Source organism: Pecten maximus, chromosome 4, assembly GCF_902652985.1.
Source record: "Pecten maximus chromosome 4, xPecMax1.1, whole genome shotgun sequence".
NCBI lineage: Eukaryota > Metazoa > Mollusca > Bivalvia > Pectinida > Pectinidae > Pecten > Pecten maximus.
The window spans coordinates 20,770,920-20,790,246 of NC_047018.1; the positions used below are offsets into that span (position 1 = coordinate 20,770,920).

The window sequence follows — 19,327 nt, forward strand, 5'->3', positions numbered from 1 at the left end:
AATATGCTGAGGACGTTTAGCATCGACCAATCAGTCGTGAGGGCTATCAAGTTTCGTCAGTGAGCACAGGAATGAGTGTAACGAGTTCGAATCCCGTAGGAATATTTTTTTTCGCATAATAACGTCGTTTTGTGGGTGTGCTGTTTACATGTGCAGTTTATGTTTGCAGATACTTGTTTTCGTTTTCATTCCTTTTCCCCTTCTCTTTCAATTATTGTTTTAAATCAATCATAATTACTCTTTGTCGGCGCTTTAGCACATTTACACTATTAAATGAAATGCTTGTGTTGAAACTGCGACATATTTCTTTTCTGTTTTCATTTCAAAGCGTAGGGACATTGCGTATAGTAATAAATTGTCATAGCAATTAACATTTGGGACTAATCCACAAGAGATTGACAAACTCCGTAACAATTCTAAACATAACGACATGTGGACTACAAAGATATGTGCATAATCAAACGGGACAAGTCGACGAGAAATTGACTCTTCATCGCTTCCAATTCCAAACACAATGCTATATTCATTTGTACTATAAATGTATTATCATAGTGATTAACATACGAGACTATTCCATGAGATGTTGTCAGACTCCATCGCTTCCAATTAAAAACACAACACTAAACAAGTATTACTGCAATATTTAATATCACGTTTTTCATACAATGTGATCAAATGGACTAATCGTTTCTCCTCTACAAACCAGAGTATGTTAGTACACTGTTCTGAAACAAAAGATCAATGCAAACTTAAGTACGTTAATAATATATAAAATTTTAATTTATCAAACAAATGTTACGTCAGAGTGATCAACAAACATTGTTTATCACACTAAGACATGAACTCATTGTTGACAATCTGAACTATACTGAGAGCAACCTGATACTGATAAATGTTTTGCAAAAAAAAAAAGCTTTAATATTCCAATTAAAATGATAAAATCGACGCCGAAATCGATCAAACGAGGAGAAATATGACTGATATACAGGGAGACCCTTCACAGTAGAATCTCCATCAACTCGACAAATCTAGATACATTGTCAATTGCAAATAACGTAATAAAAAATCACCGACGAAGATTCTCTGTATTTACAAAAAAATATAATAAAATGGTGTACCTGTCTTCGTTTGCAGAGACCACTAGCACTCTGTACACAGGGAAAGGTAGTAACGAAGTTACCCCGCGCGACCCCACAGTCACCCGGACCAGGACCAAAAACGTTACCATCTCCATCGATGAAAGGTAGATAATTGGGTGTATCATTGACGATATCGTTGACGAAGTTCCCCTCCTGAATGTGATCGTTGAAGCCAACGAAGGTTGGGATGGCATCTATGTATTCGTTATTTTACAGGTATTAATAAAAACATGTTAAAAAACACACATTGCATATTTACACTAGTAATAAACCGTTCTCATACGTTCACACATATTTACACTGGTTTATCCATATACACATGCTTTACACAGATATCAACGCATTTCTGTTCACAAATAAATTAACACATTTGTTATAATAGGACGTGATTCGGCAGCAAGAGAATCACACAGTGTTGTTATATGGTGGTAACGATGTAGGACATCACCAGGCAGTAATAGTAATGTGTTGTGTTATGCTGGTAATATAGATCATGTGTTGTTAGATTGGTAATAAATGTAGGACGTGACCAGGCAGTAATAGTAAATAATGTGTTGTTTTAGGCTGGTAATAAATGTAGGACGTGACCAGGCAGTAACAGTAGATAATGTGTGTTATGGGCTAGTAATAAATGTAGAACGTGACCAGGCAGTAACAGTGAATAATGTGTTATAGGCTGGTTGTAAATGTAGAACGTGACCAGGCCTAAATAGTAGAGCATGTGTTATAGGCTGGTAATAAATGTAGACGTGACCAGGCAGTAACAGTAGATAATATGTGTTATAGGCTGGTACTAAATGTAGAACGTGACCAGGCAGTAACAGTAGATAATGTGTTATTTTAGGCTGGTAATAAATGTAGAACGTGACCAGAAAGTAACAATAGATAAGTTGTGTTATAGGCTGGTAATAAATATAGAACGTGACCAGGCCTTAATAGTAGATCATGTGTTTTAGGCTGGTAATAAAAGGAGAACGTGACCAGGCAGTAATAGTAGATAATATGTGTTATAGGCTGGTAATAAATGTAGGACGTGACCAGGCAGTAACAGTAGATAATGTGTGATAGGCTGGTAATAAATGTAGAACGTGACCAGGCAGTAATAGTAGATCATGTGTTATAGGCTGGTAATAAACGTAGAACGTGACCAGGCAGTAATAGTAGATAATATGTGTTATAGGCTGGTTATAAATGTAGAACGTGACCAGGCCTTAATAGTAGATCATGTGTTATAGGCTGGTAATAAATGTAGAACGTGACCAGGCAGTAATAGTAGATAATGTGTTGTTTTAGGCTGGTAATAAATGTAGGACGTGACCAGGCAGTAACAGTAGATAATGTGTGATAGGCTGTAATCAATGTCGAAACGTGACCAGGCAGTAACAAGAGATAATGTGTTGTTATAGGTGGTAAATAAATGTAGGAGGTGACCAGGCAGTAACAGTAGATAATATGTGTTATGGGCTGGTAATAAAATGTAGAACGTGACCATGCAGTAACAGTAGATAATGTGTTGTTTTAGGCTGGTAATAAATGTAGGAGGTGACCAGGCAGTAATAGTTGATCATGTGTTATAGTCTGGTATAAATGTAGAACGTGACCAGGCAGTAATAGCAGATAATATTTAGTTTTAGGCTAGTAAAAAATGTAAGGAAGTGACCAGGCAGTAACCGAAGATAATATGTGAGGCCGGGTAATAAATGTAGACGTGACCAGGCAGTAACAGTATATAATGTGTTGTTTTAGGCTGTAATAAATGTAGGACGTCAGCAGGCAGTAATAGTAGATAATATGTTGTTTCAGGCTGGTAACAAATGTAGGACGTGACCCGACCGTAATAGTAAATAATATGTTGTTTTAGGCTGGTAATAAATGTAAAACGTGACCAGGCAGTAATAGTAAATACTGTGTTGTTTTAGGCTGGTAATAAGGTAGAACGTGACCAGGCAATAATCGTAGATATGTGTTGTGTTTAGGCTGGTAATAAATGTAAACGTGACCAGGCAGGAACAATAGATAATGTGTAGTTTTAGGCTGGTAATAATGTAGAACGTGACCAGGCAGTAATAGTAGATAATATATGTTATAGGCTGGTACTAAATGTAGAAAGTGACCAGGCAGTAATAGTAAATAATGTGTTATAGGCTGGTAATAAATGTAGAACGTGACCAGGCAGTAACAGTAGATAATATGTTATAGGCTGGTAATAAATGTAGGACGTGACCAGGCAGTAACAGTATATAATGTGTCGTTTTAGGCTGGTAATAAATGTAGGACGTGACCAGGCAGTAATAGTAGATAATGTGTTGTTTAGGCTAGTAACAAATGTAGGACGTGACCAGGCCGTAATAATAGAGTAATATGTTATTTTAGGCTGGTAATAAATGTTGAACTTGGCAAGGCAGTTATAGTAGATAATGTGTTGTTTTAGGCTGGTAATAAATGTAGAACGTGACCAGGCAATAATAGAAGATAATGTGTTGTTTTAGGCTGGTAATGAATGTAGAACGTGACCAGGCAGTAACAGTAGATAATGTGTGTTATGGGCTAGTAATAAATGTAGAACGTGACCAGGCAGTAACAGTGAATAATGTGTTATAGGCTGGTTGTAAATGTAGAACGTGACCAGGCCTAAATAGTAGAGCATGTGTTATAGGCTGGTAATAAATGTAGACGTGACCAGGCAGTAACAGTAGATAATATGTGTTATAGGCTGGTACTAAATGTAGAACGTGACCAGGCAGTAACAGTAGATAATGTGTTATTTTAGGCTGGTAATAAATATAGAACGTGACCAGGCCTTAATAGTAGATCATGTGTTTTAGGCTGGTAATAAAAGGAGAACGTGACCAGGCAGTAATAGTAGATAATATGTGTTATAGGCTGGTAATAAATGTAGGACGTGACCAGGCAGTAACAGTAGATAATGTGTGATAGGCTGGTAATAAATGTAGAACGTGACCAGGCAGTAATAGTAGATCATGTGTTATAGGCTGGTAATAAACGTAGAACGTGACCAGGCAGTAATAGTAGATAATATGTGTTATAGGCTGGTTATAAATGTAGAACGTGACCAGGCCTTAATAGTAGATCATGTGTTATAGGCTGGTAATAAATGTAGAACGTGACCAGGCAGTAATAGTAGATAATGTGTTGTTTTAGGCTGGTAATAAATGTAGGACGTGACCAGGCAGTAACAGTAGATAATGTGTGATAGGCTGGTAATAAATGTCGAACGTGACCAGGCAGTAACAAGAGATAATGTGTTGTTTTAGACTGGTAATAAATGTAGGACGTGACCAGGCAGTAACAATAGATAATATGTGTTATGGGCTGGTAATAAATGTAGAACGTGACCAGGCAGTAACAGTAGATAATGTGTTATAGGCTGAAAATAAATGTAGAACGTGACCAGGCAGTAATAGTAGATCATGTGTTATAGGCTGGTAATAAACGTAGAACGTGACCAGGCAGTAATAGTAGATAATATGTGTTATAGGCTGGTTATAAATGTAGAACGTGACCAGGCCTTAATAGTAGATCATGTGTTATAGGCTTGTAATAAATGTAGAACGTGACCAGGCAGTAATAGTAGATAACGTGTTGTTTTAGGCTGGTAATAAATGTAGGACGTGACCAGGCAGTAACAGTAGATAATGTGTGTTAGGCTGGTAATCAATGTAGAACGTGACCAGGCAGTAACAAGAGATAATGTGTTGTTTTAGGCTGGTAATAAATGTAGGAGGTGACCAGGCAGTAACAGTAGATAATATGTGTTATGGGCTGGTAATAAATGTAGAACGTGACCAGGCAGTAACAGTAGATAATGTGTTGTTTTAGGCTGGTAATAAATGTAGGAGGTGACCAGGCAGTAATAGTTGATCATGTGTTATAGTCTGGTAATAAATGTAGAACGTGACCAGGCAGTAATAGCAGATAATATTTAGTTTTAGGCTAGTAAAAAATGTAGGAAGTGACCAGGCAGTAACCGAAGATAATATGTTAGGCCGGTAATAAATGTAGGACGTGACTAGGCAGTAACAGTATATAATGTGTTGTTTTAGGCTGGTAATAAATGTAGGACGTCAGCAGGCAGTAATAGTAGATAATATGTTGTTTCAGGCTGGTAACAAATGTAGGACGTGACCAGACAGTAATAGTAAATAATATGTTGTTTTAGGCTGGTAATAAATGTAAAACGTGACCAGGCAGTAATAGTAAATAATGTGTTGTTTTAGGCTGGTAATAAATGTAGAACGTGACCAGGCAATAATAGTAGATAATGTGTTGTTTTAGGCTGGTAATAAATGTAGAACGTGACCAGGCAGGAACAATAGATAATGTGTAGTTTTAGGCTGGTAATAAATGTAGAACGTGACCAGGCAGTAATAGTAGATAATATATGTTATAGGCTGGTACTAAATGTAGAAAGTGACCAGGCAGTAATAGTATATCATGTGTTATAGGCTGGTAATAAATGTAGAACGTGACCAGGCAGTAACAGTAGATAATGTGTGTTATAGGCTGGTAATAAATGTAGAACGGGACCAGGCAGTAATAGTTGATAATATGTTGTTTTAGGCTGGTAATAAATGTAGGACGTGACCAGGCAGTAACAGTATATAATGTGTTGTTTTAGGCTGGTAATAAATGTAGGACGTGACCAGGCAGTAATAGTAGATAATGTGTTGTTTAGGCTAGTAACAAATGTAGGACGTGACCAGGCAGTAATAATAGATAATATGTTATTTTAGGCTGGTAATAAATGTTGAACTTGGCAAGGCAGTTATAGTAGATAATGTGTTGTTTTAGGCTGGTAATAAATGTAGAACGTGACCAGGCAATAATAGTAGATAATGTGTTGTTTTAGGCTGGTAATGAATGTAGAACGTGACCAGGCAGGAACAATAGATAATGTGTTGTTATAGGCTGGTTGTAAATGTAGAACGTGACCAGGCCTTCATAGTAGAGCATGTGTTATAGGCTGGTAATAAATGTAGAACGTGACCAGGCAGTAACAGTAGATAATGTGTTATAGGCTGGTTGTAAATGTAGAACGTGACCAGGCCTAAATAGTAGAGCATGTGTTATGGGCTGGTAATAAATGTAGAACGTGACCAGGCAGTAACAGTAGATAATATGTGTTATAGGCTGGTACTAAATGTAGAACGTGACCAGGCAGTAACAGTAGATAATGTGTTGTTTTAGGCTGGTAATAAATGTAGAACGTGAACAGAAAGTAACAATAGATAATGTGTTATAGGCTGGTAATAAATGTAGAACGTGACCAGGCCTTAATAGTAGATCATGTGTTATAGGCTGGTAATAAATGAAGAACGTGACCAGGCAGTAATAGTAGATAATATGTGTTATAGTCTGGTAATAAATGTAGAACGTGACCAGGCAGTAATAGTAGATAATATGTGTTATAGGCTGGTAATAAATGTAGGACGTGACCAGGCAGTAACAGTAGATAATGTGTGATAGGCTGGTAATAAATGTAGAACGTGACCAGGCAGTAATAGTAGATCATGTGTTATAGGCTGGTAATAAACGTAGAACGTGACCAGGCAGTAATAGTAGATAATATGTGTTATAGACTGGTTATAAATGTAGAACGTGACCAGGCTTTAATAGTAGATAATGTGTTATAGGCTGGTTGTAAATGTAGAACGTGACCAGGCCTTAATAGTAGAGCATGTGTTCTAGGCTGGTAATAAATGTAGAACGTGACCAGGCAGTAATAGTAGATAATATGTGTTATAGGCGGGTACTAAATGTAGAACGTGACCAGGCAGTAATAGTAGATAATATGTGTTATAGGCTGGAAATAAATGTAGAATGTGACCAGGCAGTAACAATAGATAAGTTGTGTTATAGGCTGGTAATAAATGTAGAACGTGACCAGGCAGATATTGTTGCAGACCTTTGTTCAATCTTTGATATATTTTCAAAAATGCATTTTAAATTTTATAAACAACACACTTCACTGTCAATGTTTGACCAATATTTCCTAAACATATAATTGTGTTTATCATTATTATTAATATGAAAATGGAGTCATTTTTAAGGATCGTCTACTTACTCCTGCTTTGTAAGACGGTGTCCCTCAAATTGTTAAATTCAGCTTCATCTTCAAAATTAGCTAGATATCCTCCCATTGTCAGGCATGTATTCTGAGTAAAATAATATCAAAATTTATAATCAAGCAATCTCTAAATATAAAAAGATGTAGTTTCCGCTATCACAAAATATCAACTTTTTCACGTTTTATGATATCTAACAACCAATCATGTACATTTCAATTAGTTTAATGGCAAAACATGTGTATTGTTTGATTTTTTTTGCGTTTAACCTACTTAAAAAACAGGCTTGATGAACTCGCGCTACCTGGACGCCATCACGCTTGTAACAGAAAGCAGTGTACAGAAACTATGATTAAATAAATCATCATTTTATAGTCATGCTTCGAGGGCGAATATCGTAAAAATAGCATTCCCGCTAAAACAGCTACCTTAACAGAACTGATATGACACAGTAACATAAATGACGAAGGAAGACAATTTTATAACTCCTGCCCTGACCGTGCCTGGAACTCACGATCTGGGGCATCTAATCGCTAATCTAAGTGGCTCAGATAAAAGAATGTATTTCTGTATGAAGTTCTTAAAGCACTATCGTATAGATTATTTTACTAGAATTAATGAAATGACAATAATAGATTAATTAAAAATAAATAAAAAATCTTATTTTCAAAGCACTATGACTTACTATATATTTCACTATTAATAATGACAATACCAGATTAAAATATTAAATAAAAATAAATAGAAACCAGAAATAATTTTTCTAAATTCCAAGCACTAATGATATATATTACTATTAATAATGACAATATTAGCTTAATATGTATATATTTAATGTAATACTATCATTACATGGCTTGTATTACTTAAGTATGCTAAAAAATATCTATCTAATTTACACACTATTATAAATATTGATATATAGATATCACTATAAGTTGCAAGACAGCACTAATGAGAAGAAAAATGCTTTCAGAATGCAGTGAGGAGTTTAACCAAAATGCAGGAGCTCGGAGGCTGATAGTTCTGAAATACATTGTAACTGATTTATATAGCGCCATACGAGTATAATAACAAACATGAAAAAACACACTACATCATATGTATAGCTATTAAAAATAAGTTAAAATATAAACAAAAACTAATACAACTTAATAAACCTAAACAGAGTCTTTTAAAGAAGATTACAATAATTGTTCAATAATGTAATTTTCTACAAATCTTTATTTTTTTTAAGTTAATCAATTTGAAACAAGAGGCCCATGGGCCTTAACGGTCATCTGACAAACACTTACAGCAGGGACGCATCCCTCAATCAAGCATCATTATAATGATATAATAATTACCATAAATTGTCTATACGCAGCATTTTATGTTTCAGATCAAATTTGGTTTTGATCCATTTTGGCTTAAAGGAAGTCAGCATCTTAATGCAAAATTTCAGCCTTGATTCCATTTGGTTTAAACAGTATTTTATTGTTCAAATATTTACATAGAATATTACACAAACATAGAATAGTAAAGAATTCGGAAAGAAGTACTTTCGTACTTATATAAATCCGTCTTCTCTTTGGGACAGGCAGATAACATAATAAGCAGATATCATGGTGAGCTACAGACATACAACTTGTACGTATGTAGATCGGCATGACTCTGACCCGTACGCATATAAATAAAGTAATCTCAGCAGAGAATTTGCAATACTGTCGAAATTAACATACAATGGTAATAAACAGTAATTACATTAATACATAGGTTAAGAAATTATCTCATTAATACTAATCTATTTGAGTAGTGGGGGAGCGGAGGGGATGGGGATGGGGAGGGGGTAGGTGATGGTGGTAGAAGAATAGGAATGTTAGTGCAACATTTTTCCGTGAGTCCTCATAAATAAGTGACAACGAGGGACATGGGTTTCAGTTTTTGACATACATTATATTCTTAGAATAATATATATGTTTAGATATCTTATAGTGAAAGGAATATCATACAGACTCAAAGCGTTTACTTTTAATAATAAAAGATTGGACAGAATTAAAAATATTAATATTTTCTGCTTCTGTACGCAGTGAATCACCGTAAAGAAGCAAGTCTAGCGACAAGTTGTTAATAGGTTAGATGTATTGATGGCGTATCATGTTGTACATATTACATTCCAGGAGATGGTGATTTGTTGTTTCAATTTGACCGCAGGTAAAATACGGATTTTCAATAAGATTTTTATGAAATAGATGATCTCGGAGAGAGCTACATTTTAAACGAAGTCTGGCATGATAAACTTGCCCTATTCGTTTTCCAGACAAATAAAATGTGGGAATATTCAATTTTCCAGAGTTGAGATACAATTTTAGGTGAAAATTGGAATGATTTTCTTTTATATTCGGAAGTAAATTATTCCATAGGGTAATAGTAGAGGGAAAAAACGAGCTGTTATAGAAAGAGGTTCTAGCTTTCGGAATGGTGATATTTTGAGATTAGCGAGTATTATGATTGTGCAATTCGTGTATTCTATTTGGTAATATATCTGTTAAATAACTAGGTGTCTGCCCATGGGTAATTTTATGAAGCTGTATAATTCTATGCTTACGTCTTCTTTCAGATAACGGCTCTATACCAGTTTCCCGGTAAAGGGAATCTTGACTAGTCAATTTAGTTGCACCACATATTATCCGAATAGCTTCGATTTGGATACTCTCTAGTTTTTTTTGCATATTCAATTGTTAGATTGTCCCATACGACATCAGCGTATTCTAGCAGGGGACGGATAAAGGACAAGTACATTTGTTGAAGGCTTCGTCTGTCAACTCTAAATTTTAATTTCCTGAAAATGTTGATACGAAATGACGCTTTAGTAATAATAGGATCGATGTGCTGTTTCCAATCGGCATTGTTTGAAATAGAAACACCAAGATGTGTGTGAGAAGTCACTTCAGAAATAGGAGTATTATTTAGATTTAGGACCGGATGAGGATGTTTGATAACTTTTTTACTTACTACCAGACTCTCCGTTTTATTGGGATTAAAGTCAACCAACCATTTATAAGACCATTCTTGTACTAACATTAAATCACTTTGTAATATATGGGAGGCGTTTGGAGGTGAATCTACTATAACATATAAAGTAGTATCATCAGCAAACAACTTGATTTTGCTTGAATGTTGTTGTTTCCATTTGTGGGCCATGCCCCTCTGTCCCGAAGACTCATTTATATCAATAAGTATTACCCTTCCCCAATGCTGTTTCCTACTAAATATGGTTCTAATCAGTTAAGGTATTAGGAGGAGTAGTGTTTTAAAGCATTATTAAACCTAGGTGCTCCATATTTGGTTTAAACTGTATTTTATTTGGTTATAGCAATGGTGCATACAAATAATACAAATATAAGGATACAGAAACAAGTACTTAGTACTTCTATTAACCGTCTCCTGATGTAGATATAGGCTATGGACCGATATTGACAAAATTAATAATGCATAGGTCATATATATTGATTTATATATATATATATATATAATGTGCGGGGAAGAGAGAGGGGAATGGGTGCAGGGGTCGGGCTGGGGATTACTGGGTGGCATCGGGGTTGGCATCAAAAATGCAAGAATGGAACAAACACTGGTTGTTTACCATCCGAGTTCATAATAAAAATGTACTTACACTATATGATATAAGTATTGGGACTGTACATGTATTTTCTGTAAATATTTACTATTAGTATATCGTAAAACAATACAAACACAAAATCTTAACGAAATCTGCGCCATACAAAGTGTATATAAGTATCGCGACAATAAATAGCATTTTTCACATAAAGGCGATGGTAATTTCAGAAACGTTTAGATTGAATGATGAAATTTTGAACATAATCAAAAATAACTGAACAGGGAATTCTGGACTACCATGGAGTAAAACGTTAACATTATAGTTAGGAGGAAGGCGATTAAAACATTGAAGTCTAAGCTGCCGGTAATTGGCACAATGGAGGAGGAAGTGTTCAGTAGTTTCAGTAGATAGATTACACGAACACATTAGGTTATAAACTAAGTTTCGAGCGAACAGATGAGTATTCAATGAGCTGCAACTCGTTATTATACGTGCATGAGGGATCTGGCCGTGCCTGCTTCTGCAGTGGTAATAGTGCTGAGGGACAGAGTGAGCAGAAAGACTGTTGGAGTTAAGAATGTTTTTAAAGTTAATTATGAACGGATTGGATTTGCTATTTTCAGGAGGTGTGTTCCATAAATCAACAGAAGAGAGTATTAAAGAATCTTAAATGATATTTAAAAACTAATTTGGATGTAATCTACTCAAGGTTTAAGGAGTAGGATTTTAAAGCAAAATTTCACCAAAGTTCCAAGTCTGTCCCAAGGGGTCACCTAGCCTCATTTCTCCACATTGGTGTTTCACACCAAATTTGGATGTAATCCACCTATGGGTTAAAGGAGGAGGATTTTAAAGCAAAATTTCGGCAAAGTTCCCCTTTTTTGCCCCCGCCCTTTTGTCCCTAGGGGTCGAACCAGCATCAGTTATATAAAATATGATCGCCCTCCCCTAATAATGGCTCAAACCAAATTTGGATGAAACCCACCGAAGGGTAAAGGAGGAGTATGATTTTAAAGCAAAGTTTCAGTTAAGTTCACCTTTTTGGGACCCGCCCCTCTGTCCCTAGGGGTCGGACCAGCATCATTTTTATATAAAAATATGATTGCCCTTGCCCAATGATGCTTCAAACCAAATTTAAAACTAATCCGCCCAAAGGTTAAGGAGGAATAGCGTTCTGGAATAAAAAGTATTGCGCACGGCGGACGACGACGGACGCAACACGGTGGCTATAGGTCATCGTGACCTTTTGGGTCAGGTGACCTGAAAATGCAAAGTCAAACTAGTAACCAGTTGCATTACAGTGAAAATGTATGAATTTAAGATTAAGTGATTATGCAAATTTGAATACCAATTTAAATGTTGATAGTGAGATATATGTTTACACCATAAATGATACAAGGCTGAAATAATATAAAAGAATGCAAATTGAACAATCGCATTAAAGTATTTAAAGTAGTACAGTGTATTTACACTAAATCTGAAAACAAGCACAAATTAAATCAGAAAAAAAACATAGTTTATACAACTAATCAACGTTTTAAATGTAACTTAACTACAATACAACAACGCAAATTGCACTTTGCAATTGAAGTACATGCATACATACACGTATAAATATAATGCATTTGCATTGGTAATAACACTATATCTGCTTTAATATATTGAGAAAACAAAAGGATCACGAAGTCTTCACTTACCCTTGTAGTCAAATAATTCCTTGGCGAAGGTGTCACTACATAACAGAAGCCATTGTACAAGTGCCAGTTGGCTGGACAGCCGTTGGCTTCATTTGCTAATGTAGAGGTCCTGGTCGGTGCTGGGAATAGAAATGTCAATGTTAAATTAATGTGATATTCCAGTTTTCTAGAGAAAATATCAAAATATTATCAGCACTTGTTTATAGTGTGATATTTTAAATTTTAGAACACAGTTCACAATTCAATTCCTTCTTTCTCAACTATATACAAATCTCAACTTATGTTAAAAGGAGCTAATGTGTTATGTCCTTTGAACAATCCTCTTGTAAGTAAGATTGATAAATATGACCTGAAAAGTGCCACTGCCAATGCTTAATCTGAATCTGAACAATAATTTGTCAAAGTTGCAAGAATTTCCCCGTCATAAGGTTATTTGTTGCAATTCGTGTATTCTATTTGGTAATATATCTGTTAAATAACTAGGTGTCTGCCCATGGGTAATTTTATGAAGCTGTATAATTCTATGCTTACGTCTTCTTTCAGATAACGGCTCTATACCAGTTTCCCGGTAAAGGGAATCTTGACTAGTCAATTTAGTTGCACCACATATTATCCGAATAGCTTCGATTTGGATACTCTCTAGTTTTTTTTGCATATTCAATTGTTAGATTGTCCCATACGACATCAGCGTATTCTAGCAGGGGACGGATAAAGGACAAGTACATTTGTTGAAGGCTTCGTCTGTCAACTCTAAATTTTAATTTCCTGAAAATGTTGATACGAAATGACGCTTTAGTAATAATAGGATCGATGTGCTGTTTCCAATCGGCATTGTTTGAAATAGAAACACCAAGATGTGTGTGAGAAGTCACTTCAGAAATAGGAGTATTATTTAGATTTAGGACCGGATGAGGATGTTTGATAACTTTTTTACTTACTACCAGACTCTCCGTTTTATTGGGATTAAAGTCAACCAACCATTTATAAGACCATTCTTGTACTAACATTAAATCACTTTGTAATATATGGGAGGCGTTTGGAGGTGAATCTACTATAACATATAAAGTAGTATCATCAGCAAACAACTTGATTTTGCTTGAATGTTGTTGTTTCCATTTGTGGGCCATGCCCCTCTGTCCCGAAGACTCATTTATATCAATAAGTATTACCCTTCCCCAATGCTGTTTCCTACTAAATATGGTTCTAATCAGTTAAGGTATTAGGAGGAGTAGTGTTTTAAAGCATTATTAAACCTAGGTGCTCCATATTTGGTTTAAACTGTATTTTATTTGGTTATAGCAATGGTGCATACAAATAATACAAATATAAGGATACAGAAACAAGTACTTAGTACTTCTATTAACCGTCTCCTGATGTAGATATAGGCTATGGACCGATATTGACAAAATTAATAATGCATAGGTCATATATATTGATTTATATATATATATATATATAATGTGCGGGGAAGAGAGAGGGGAATGGGTGCAGGGGTCGGGCTGGGGATTACTGGGTGGCATCGGGGTTGGCATCAAAAATGCAAGAATGGAACAAACACTGGTTGTTTACCATCCGAGTTCATAATAAAAATGTACTTACACTATATGATATAAGTATTGGGACTGTACATGTATTTTCTGTAAATATTTACTATTAGTATATCGTAAAACAATACAAACACAAAATCTTAACGAAATCTGCGCCATACAAAGTGTATATAAGTATCGCGACAATAAATAGCATTTTTCACATAAAGGCGATGGTAATTTCAGAAACGTTTAGATTGAATGATGAAATTTTGAACATAATCAAAAATAACTGAACAGGGAATTCTGGACTACCATGGAGTAAAACGTTAACATTATAGTTAGGAGGAAGGCGATTAAAACATTGAAGTCTAAGCTGCCGGTAATTGGCACAATGGAGGAGGAAGTGTTCAGTAGTTTCAGTAGATAGATTACACGAACACATTAGGTTATAAACTAAGTTTCGAGCGAACAGATGAGTATTCAATGAGCTGCAACTCGTTATTATACGTGCATGAGGGATCTGGCCGTGCCTGCTTCTGCAGTGGTAATAGTGCTGAGGGACAGAGTGAGCAGAAAGACTGTTGGAGTTAAGAATGTTTTTAAAGTTAATTATGAACGGATTGGATTTGCTATTTTCAGGAGGTGTGTTCCATAAATCAACAGAAGAGAGTATTAAAGAATCTTAAATGATATTTAAAAACTAATTTGGATGTAATCTACTCAAGGTTTAAGGAGTAGGATTTTAAAGCAAAATTTCACCAAAGTTCCAAGTCTGTCCCAAGGGGTCACCTAGCCTCATTTCTCCACATTGGTGTTTCACACCAAATTTGGATGTAATCCACCTATGGGTTAAAGGAGGAGGATTTTAAAGCAAAATTTCGGCAAAGTTCCCCTTTTTTGCCCCCGCCCTTTTGTCCCTAGGGGTCGAACCAGCATCAGTTATATAAAATATGATCGCCCTCCCCTAATAATGGCTCAAACCAAATTTGGATGAAACCCACCGAAGGGTAAAGGAGGAGTATGATTTTAAAGCAAAGTTTCAGTTAAGTTCACCTTTTTGGGACCCGCCCCTCTGTCCCTAGGGGTCGGACCAGCATCATTTTTATATAAAAATATGATTGCCCTTGCCCAATGATGCTTCAAACCAAATTTAAAACTAATCCGCCCAAAGGTTAAGGAGGAATAGCGTTCTGGAATAAAAAGTATTGCGCACGGCGGACGACGACGGACGCAACACGGTGGCTATAGGTCATCGTGACCTTTTGGGTCAGGTGACCTGAAAATGCAAAGTCAAACTAGTAACCAGTTGCATTACAGTGAAAATGTATGAATTTAAGATTAAGTGATTATGCAAATTTGAATACCAATTTAAATGTTGATAGTGAGATATATGTTTACACCATAAATGATACAAGGCTGAAATAATATAAAAGAATGCAAATTGAACAATCGCATTAAAGTATTTAAAGTAGTACAGTGTATTTACACTAAATCTGAAAACAAGCACAAATTAAATCAGAAAAAAAACATAGTTTATACAACTAATCAACGTTTTAAATGTAACTTAACTACAATACAACAACGCAAATTGCACTTTGCAATTGAAGTACATGCATACATACACGTATAAATATAATGCATTTGCATTGGTAATAACACTATATCTGCTTTAATATATTGAGAAAACAAAAGGATCACGAAGTCTTCACTTACCCTTGTAGTCAAATAATTCCTTGGCGAAGGTGTCACTACATAACAGAAGCCATTGTACAAGTGCCAGTTGGCTGGACAGCCGTTGGCTTCATTTGCTAATGTAGAGGTCCTGGTCGGTGCTGGGAATAGAAATGTCAATGTTAAATTAATGTGATATTCCAGTTTTCTAGAGAAAATATCAAAATATTATCAGCACTTGTTTATAGTGTGATATTTTAAATTTTAGAACACAGTTCACAATTCAATTCCTTCTTTCTCAACTATATACAAATCTCAACTTATGTTAAAAGGAGCTAATGTGTTATGTCCTTTGAACAATCCTCTTGTAAGTAAGATTGATAAATATGACCTGAAAAGTGCCACTGCCAATGCTTAATCTGAATCTGAACAATAATTTGTCAAAGTTGCAAGAATTTCCCCGTCATAAGGTTTATTTTAGAATAAAAATAAATAGTCACAAAGAATAACGGCCGGCAGGCTGGAAGTAAGAATCACCTATGACATGACTTATAGTCTTAGACAGATTCACGAGAGTATAATGATTGGTAATCGGGAAAACAATTATGGTCGTTATCATGGACTCGTTGGAAAATGCTTTCCCTATACAGTCAATGTTCACCTTAAAGTTTGATATTGCTACTGCCATGGTTATTGCTTTGAAAGCGTGATATAATTTGATTCAATGTTAAGATTCTTCCCGAAAATCTTCTCTTATTGCATATATTTCGCAATCTCATTTTATGAATTTAGGTATGTCATCTGAACGTTAAAGAATTTGATTTACGTTTTTCTTCTCCTGTAAAAATGTGATTTCGGGTGGTCCGTCTTCGAGAAAAAAAAAATGCTTTTTACTTTTAACATTTTTGTAAAACAGCGGAATTTTAACCATCGCAAAAATAATAGCATCTAAAGTATTTCATACTAAAGGCACCATCGTCATAATTAATTTCTCAGTGGCATGACGAATATTTCCTGAAAGACAGACATCTAAGGTCTGAATATAAATACAGGATACTTACGGGACTGGAGTGTATTGATGTCGGTGTCAATTTGATTTTGTGCCACCAGTGCACCGATAACGGACGCGAAAGCTGTCGTGATATCGAAATTGAACGGCCCTGGAAATGTAATATAATAGTTATATAAATATAAATGTTTTTGATTACAATATAACAATGCCAAAACGAAACGTATCATTTCGATGGAGTAAAATTAATCTTGAAAATAACAAATATGAGTGTTACGTTTATATTTATAAACGTGTTGGTGTTGTTGCAGACCTTTGTTCAATGCTTTGCAAAATTATACATTTTCATTTTTTTCAATGGTATTAGTTGTCAACAAAAGACGTGTTTGCTGTGTGTATTGCCCTTTCGGAAGACACGGCTATTTTTAAACGTGTCCCCTTGTAGATGTCGGTACCTACGTTACTAGTCAGCATACGGGAGGTCCATCGCGTCATATCCAGATATGTAGAGACACAAATATACAGCACTAGATTGTCTATGGTTTCAGCTACCCGAGAAACGAAACCGCCTTGGGTAGGGATCCAATCACACACATTGGAGTTGCACTTGAGGTAACTTCAGATGTACACAAAAACAAAATGTTTCAACGAAACCATCTTAAGGGTATGTGACCCGACATAGGTGGGATGGGGGAGTGTATGTGACCCCTCAAGGGGGTATGTGACCCCTCATTGGGGGTATGCAACCTTAAATTGGTGGGACGGGGGGGGGGGGGGGGGGGGGGGGGGGGGGGGGGGGGGGGACCCTATCTCTGTTTACTTCCAATCAGTAAATAGAGCACGATAAAACGACATCCGATGACCAAAGTATATTGACAAACAATTCTGTCACAAACAACTGTCTGCTTTGCTTTTCGAAGTGAAAAATTAACAAGCATTCGTATTTCATCACCTGCAGTCGGTGCTCCTATTTGTCCTTTTACCAAGGTTACACAGCCGATCCAAATACACGCCAACAGCAGTAGCTTGGTCGCCATTCTCCCCTGCTAAATAAAACAGAGTACTGAAAGTTTGCTTAGACATAAAGTAAACGTTTGCAGGCTATGTTCACTCCCTTTTTAACGAGGCTTTGGCTTGTTTATGTTTTGTTTTGAAGGTCAAGTATTATGATTCGACAATAACGTTATTTTTGTTATAAGATATATTTTTGATTCCGATGACAATTGCTTGTCGGTCGGTCAGGATATAACCTAAAAAGGTCTGATTGGTCAAAAACAAGTAAAAATATCAAAACAGTTATTTCAATACCATTTCTTTTATCATAAAAGATATCTGCAAACAAATGTAATACATAAACAAAGGATATTACCTGCAGTACTGAGTAAAACAGATAACGTTGTTCGAGTTGATATTTATGGCAAATTGAAAATGTAACTGACACGCAGACATGGTGCTTGACTGAGAGATACTTTGTTTGAGCCCTTGTGTGGCGAACAAACAAAGGATAAAATCTTAAATAGCGTATAACAGATAAATATGGATACAACTAAATGAAAGGCTTTGGCTCTCGTGTTGCCTACCTGTAAAATAACCAATGCAATGTAATCATAAACGTATCACAGTACATTATTTGATAGGCAACAACATAACTACTGTGTAGAAATAAAGGTTACAACTATACCGTTTTTCTAATATGGACTTAATTGTTTTGGCGAGTGGCATGGTACTCATCATATTTTTTTATAAAGCGCAAGTACTAAATGTAGTAAAACTCATGAACTTATATCATTTGTATGTACGGGTATAGACACCCTTCTAAGTTCTGTTAAATATACACAATATACTCAGAAGAAACACTGGATAAACTTTCAGTACCTATTATGAATAAACATGGAAAATTATAAAGTACTTGAAGTACTGAAACGCAAAGCCTAATCAAAATGCTATATGGTAATCTTTAGGTTACAACTTCATCAGTTTTTATTTAGTTGTGACTTCAACACTGTTCTCCTGTCGAGGATACCTGTTTAACATCACCATCATCATAAATGGAAACAAACCAAGAAAACTGAAATTCAGATACTGTGTCAGTCTCTGTCAACTATGCCAGAACCAAAAATGTTTAGTATATGATCAAGTTGTATAATAATTGGAGATCTGATAAAAAGGTAGGTATGTGTCGTTGACGGGTATAAGGTGGATATGTATCGTACATGGTAAAAGGTAGATAATATCTGACACTGGTAAAAGGTAGATATGTGTCTAATAGAGATAAAAGGTATCTAACACTGGTAAAAGGTTGAAACTATATAACACCAGTAAAAGGGGATATATAACTAACACTGGTATAAGTAGATATGTGTCTAATACTGGTAAAAGGTAGATATGTATCTTACACAGGTAAAAGGTTGATATGCATGGAACACTAGTAAAAGGTTGATATATAACTAACACTTGTAAAAGTTAGATATTATCTATAACTGGTAGAAAGTAGATATGTATCTAACACTTGTAAAGGTTAGATATTATCAAACACTGGTAAAAGGTAGAAATATATCTAACACATGTAAAAGTTAGATATTATCTATAACTGGT

At 35.5% G+C, this 19,327-nt stretch overlaps 1 protein-coding gene across 1 annotated transcript; it reads right to left on the bottom strand.

Annotated features, from left to right (window-relative positions):
* Window positions 1-626: 626 nt before the first annotated feature.
* LOC117325465 lies at window positions 627-17,803 on the bottom strand. Its single transcript, XM_033881681.1, has 6 exons — window positions 17,685-17,803; window positions 16,785-16,883; window positions 15,766-15,884; window positions 7,225-7,315; window positions 1,119-1,333; window positions 627-725 (listed from the first exon to the last, which is right to left on the bottom strand). The coding sequence occupies exons 1-6, from the start codon at window positions 17,767-17,769 to the stop codon at window positions 696-698; spliced, it is 639 nt and encodes a 212-aa protein (XP_033737572.1). The 5' UTR covers window positions 17,770-17,803; the 3' UTR covers window positions 627-695.
* Window positions 17,804-19,327: the final 1,524 nt, after the last annotated feature.